This window comes from Eriocheir sinensis, chromosome 59 (assembly GCF_024679095.1).
Source record: "Eriocheir sinensis breed Jianghai 21 chromosome 59, ASM2467909v1, whole genome shotgun sequence".
Lineage (NCBI taxonomy): Eukaryota > Metazoa > Arthropoda > Malacostraca > Decapoda > Varunidae > Eriocheir > Eriocheir sinensis.
In genome coordinates this window covers 6,962,485-6,967,484 of record NC_066567.1, presented here as the reverse complement: position 1 = coordinate 6,967,484, position 5,000 = coordinate 6,962,485, and the positions used below count along the sequence as shown (strand labels likewise).

The window sequence follows — 5,000 nt, the reverse complement described above, 5'->3', positions numbered from 1 at the left end:
GTCACGAGAGAAAAAAAAATTGTAGAGATAGACGAGGAGAACGAGGGAAAACAGGAAGTAGAAGATGAAAATAAAGGAAGCAAAAGAAATAGATGATAAGAACGTAGAAGAAAAAGATTGTAAGTGTATTGGAAAAGGAAAAAAAAGGAGGAGGAAGGAGAAGAAAAAATGAAAAGAGCAGAAGTTAACATCAAGCAGACAAACGAAAGAGAAGAAAAAAATGTGGAGGAAGAGGAGGAGAGGAGAGGAAGAAAATGAAAACAAAGGAAGGAAACGTTTTAGAGGAATAGAAATTAGATAGATTAGAAAAGAAGATGTAGAGGAAAAGGAGGAGAGGAGAGGAAGAAAATGAAAACAAAGGAGGCAAAAGTTTTAGAGGAATAGAAATTAGAAAGATTAGAAAAGAAGATGAGGAGGAAGAGGAGGAGAGGAGAGTAAGAAAGCGTTTTAGAAGAATAGGAACTAGACAGATAAGGAAAACAATGTCGAGGAAGATGAGGAGAGAGAGAGAGGAAGAAAACGAAAAAGAAAGGAAAGAAAAGAGTTGGAGAGAAAAAAAAGCAAGTAGAGATAGAAGAAGAGGTAGAGGAGGTATTTAGAGGAAGAGTAGAAAAGAAGAAAAAGAAGGAAACAGGACACATGAGAGACACAGAATAGGAAGTAGACAGATTAGAAAACAATAGAGGAAGAGAGGAGAAGAGGAAAAGGAAGAGGAGGGTTTAGGAGGAGGGGGGTGAGTCTGCCCTACATACCCTCTCATAAAAGTAGTTACTGCCGTTAAAATTCATAATTAAAATCACATTAGGCTTTTTAATACCGGGCAGAGGCGAAGAATGTGCTGTAATCTTCATCACTTAACTCCCCTCTTCTCCCCTCTCCCCTCTTCTCCCCTCCCCTCCCCTCCCTCCCCACTCCCCACTCCCCAGGTCTGTTTCGTAGCTAGGATACTCCCCTCGCTCTCTCTCTCTCTCTCTCTCTCTCTCTCTCTCTCTCTCGTTTTTTTCTCGTTTTTTTGTTGTTTTCTTCCTTTTTTTCGTGTTCTTGTTGTTATTGTTGTTGTTATTGTTCTTTTGTGTGTTTGTTCGTGTGTGTGTTTGTTTACCTGTGTACCTTTCTTACCTGGACTTACCTTGAATTTATGTACAGGTAAGGGCGAACTGTCACCACCACCACCACCACCACCACCACCACCACCTCCACCACCACCACCACCACTGCTTCCACTTTCACCTCTACCTCCTCCTCCTCCTCCTCCTCCTCCTCCTCCTCCTCCACACGTTTGATTAGTTGGTGATACGACAGACAGCGAAGTGGGGAAGGGACGCCTCCTCCTCTTCTTCTTCGTCTTCCTCCTCCTCCTCCTCTTCCGCCATGACATATACTTTTTCATTCTTTTTATTTGGTATTCTAGGAAAACCACTGAGGCGAGGGGAGGGGTGGGGGGGGGTGGAGGGGGGAGGGGAGGGGGAGGGGGGCGGAATTCTCTCTCTTCTGTACTAATTTACGGAACAGTGGAGCAGAGAGAGAGAGAGAGAGAGAGAGACTGTTCCACTTTCCCTCCTCTCCCCCCCCCCGTTTACTCCCTCCCATGGCCCGTATCCCCCCCCTCTTCTTCCTCTTCCTCTTCTTCCTCCTCTTGAAACTCTTGCTCTTTCTTAGGCTATTATTATTATTATTATTATTATTATTATTATTATTATTATTATTATTATTATTATTATTATTATTATTATTATTATTATTATTATTATTATTATTATTATTATTATTATTATTGAGTGATTGTATTGCTTTTAATGTATTTTTTTCAGGTTTTCATTATTTTGTTGTTTAATTTCCTTCTCGTGTGATTTTTTTTCTCTACAATATTTTTTTTCTTTTATTAACTATTTTCAGGATGTTTTTTTGGTGGTTTTATTTTTGTGAGATTTTCTTGTGATATTTTCTTTTGCTTTTTAATTCCTTTTTTTTTCCTTCTTTTTTTCTGAAGTGAATTATATTTGATAGCTATAATATTTTTTTTGCTTCATTTTCTAATTATTTTTCCACTCAAGAAAAACCAATCGATAACTAATCAGTATTTTATAAGTCTGTGCTAACCTTAACTAATTAACTCACCTTTAGTTTAGTTATTATTGTTATTATTATTATTATTATTATTATTATTATTATTATTATTATTATTATTATTATTATTATTATTATTATTATTATTATTATTATTATTATTATTATTATTATTATTATTACCATTATTATTATTATTATTACCATTATTATTAACCCTTAAATAAATCACTAAAACACAGCACTAAACTATTTTTGATCAACTAAATAAACAAAAAACACACGAAGATTTTTGGCAATGTTATTTTTTGCACGGCTGCGTTTGGTTTTATTCTTTTTAATAAATTTTGTTTCTCGTTTTTGTTTCAGCCTCGATGGTCACAGGTAAGACAGGCTGTTTAGTGTGCTGTCCCCTTCCCTGCCCTTCCTTCCCTTCCCTTCCCTTCCCTTTCCTTCCTTCCCTTCCCTTCCATTCCATTCCTTTCCTTTCCTTCTCTTTCCTTCAGTTCCTTTCCCATGTTTCCCTTCCTTCCCTTCCCTTTCCTTCCCTCCCCTTTCCTTCCTACCCTTCCCTTCCATTCCATTCCTTTCCTTCTCTTTCCTTCAGTTCCTTTCCCTTCCTTTCCCTTCCTTTCCTTCCCTGCCCTTCCCTTTCCTTCCTACCCTTCCCTTCCATTCCATTCCTTTCCTTCTCTTTCCTTCAGTTCCTTTCCCTTCCTTTCCTTCCCTGCCCTTCCCTTTCCTTCCTACCCTTCCCTTCCATTCCATTCCTTTCCTTCTCTTTCCTTCAGTTCCTTTCCCTTCCCTTCCCTTCCTTTCCTTCCCTTCCCTGCCCTTTCCTTCCTACCCTTCCCTTCCATTCCATTCCTTTCCTTCTCTTTCCTTCAGTTCCTTTCCCTTCCCTTCCCTTCCTTTCCTTCCCTGCCCTTCCCTTTCCTTCCTACCCTTCCCTTCCCTTCCATTCCTTTCCTTCTCTTTCCTTCAGTTCCTTTCCCATGTTTCCCTTCCTTTCCTTCCCTGCCTTTCCTTTCCTTTCCTTTCCTTTCCTTTCCCATTCCTTCCCTTCCCTTCCATTTCCCTTTTTTTTCATCCTTAACCATGCACAACCTTGTCTTCTCTTCCCTTCCCTTCCCTTCCCTTCCATTCCATTCCATTCCTTCCCTTCTCTTCCCTTCCATTCCTTCCCTTCCCTTCCCTTCCCTTCCCTTCCCTTCTCTTCCCTTATCTTCCCTTCCCTTCCCTTGCCTTCCTTTCTCTTCATTTTACTATCAAATAAAATAAAATAAAATCCCTCCCTTACTTTTCCCTTTCTTTTCCTTCGCTTTCTTTCTCTTCCATTTCCATTCCACTTCCCTTCATTTTCCTTTCCTTATCTCTATTCTTCTTCTTCTCCTTTCCAATTTCTTTCCCATCCCTTCTTTTACCTTCCCTTCCCTTTATTTCCTTTCCTTTCCCATCAGTGTCTTAAGTTTTCCCTTCCTTTACTTTCCCACCATTCCTTCTCATTCCGTCTATCCCAGTCCTTATCGTAAATCGTTCCCTTCCCTTCCCTTCCCTTCCCTTCCTTTCCTTTCCCTTCCCTACCCTTCAAACCCTTTCCATTTCCTTCTCTTTCTCTCCCTTCCCTTCCCTTCCTTTCCCTTCCCTACCCTTCAAACCCTTTCCATTCCCTTCTCTTTCTCTCCTCTCCCTCCCTTCCTTTCCCTTTCCTTTCCTTCCCTATCTCACCTGTCCATCCTTCTCCACACCTTTACCTGCCTACCACAGAACTTAATGAGTATACCTTTAGTTCCCTCGGTATGTTGCAGGTTGTAAGTCCACTCTTCCTAGAACCACATAGAGTAGAGTCGTGAGAGTCCGTAGAGCTGTTGTAGTAAGTGGAGAAGGCGTGGAGGGGAGTGGAAGGGTGTGCTCCTGGACAAGCGAAGACGAAGGAGAAGCGGAAAGGCTCAGAAAGTTTGTTTGGTCCTGCTGAGCGCCGCCGCCACCGCCACCACCATCACCACCGCCATCACCGCCCCCACCGCCACCATCACTACCGCCACCACCGCCGCCACCACCACCACCACCATCATCATCACCACTACTTTCATATCTTCAAAATTGCATATCTTCATCACTAATTCTCCTGTTACTCTTTCTTCTTTTCTCTATCTGTATCTTTTTCTTCTTTTATGTTCTAGCTAACCTAACCTAACCTAACGTATCCCAACCTAGTCTAACCGAAACTAACCTGCTCTTACCTTACCTTACCTTACCTTACCTTACCTTACCTTACCTTACCTTACCTTACCTTACCTTACCTTAACTAACCTTACCTTACCTTACCTTACCTTACCTTACCTTACCTTACCTTACCTTACCTTACCTTACCTTACCTTATCTTACCTTACTTTACCTTACCTATGACCTTACCTTACCTTACCTACCTTTGACCTTACCTTACCTTACCTATGACCTTACCTTACCTTACCTTACCTTACCTAACCTTACCTTACCTTACCTTACCTTACCTTACCTTACCTTACCTTATTTTACCTTACCTTACCTTACCTTAGCTAACCTTACGTAAGAAACTATCCCAACCCAACCTAACCTAACTTAACCTTACCTTACCTTACCTTATCTTAGCTAACCTTACCTAACCTAACCTATCCCAACCCAACCTAACCTAAGCTAACCTAACCTTACCTTACCTTACCTTTTTTTTTTTTTTTTTTTTTTTTACAGCAAAGGAGACAGCTCAAGGGCACAAAAAATTAAACATTAATAAAAAAAAAGCCCGCTACTCGCTGCTCCTAAAAAGAATCCAAAGAGGTGGCCGAAAGATAAGTCAGTTTCGGGAGGAGAGGTGTCCTGATACCCTCCTCTTGAAAGAGTTCAAGTCGTAGGCAGGAGGAAATACAGATGAAGGAAGATTGTTCCAGAGTTTA

General features: G+C 40.8%; 1 protein-coding gene across 7 annotated transcripts in view; it reads left to right on the top strand.

The window, feature by feature from the left end:
• The window catches only part of LOC126985476 (hepatocyte nuclear factor 6-like), a 296,520-nt gene that overhangs the window by 75,608 nt on the left and 215,912 nt on the right, over positions 1 to 5,000 (top strand). For 6 of the 7 annotated variants that reach the window (XM_050840435.1, XM_050840433.1, XM_050840432.1 and 3 more), the window contains exon 2: positions 2,437 to 2,451. The exons of the other annotated variant lie outside the window; for it this stretch is intronic. In XM_050840435.1, the coding sequence (XP_050696392.1) occupies positions 2,437 to 2,451 (15 nt within the window). The remainder of the gene's footprint in view (positions 1 to 2,436; positions 2,452 to 5,000) is intronic. 7 annotated transcript variants of the gene reach the window in all.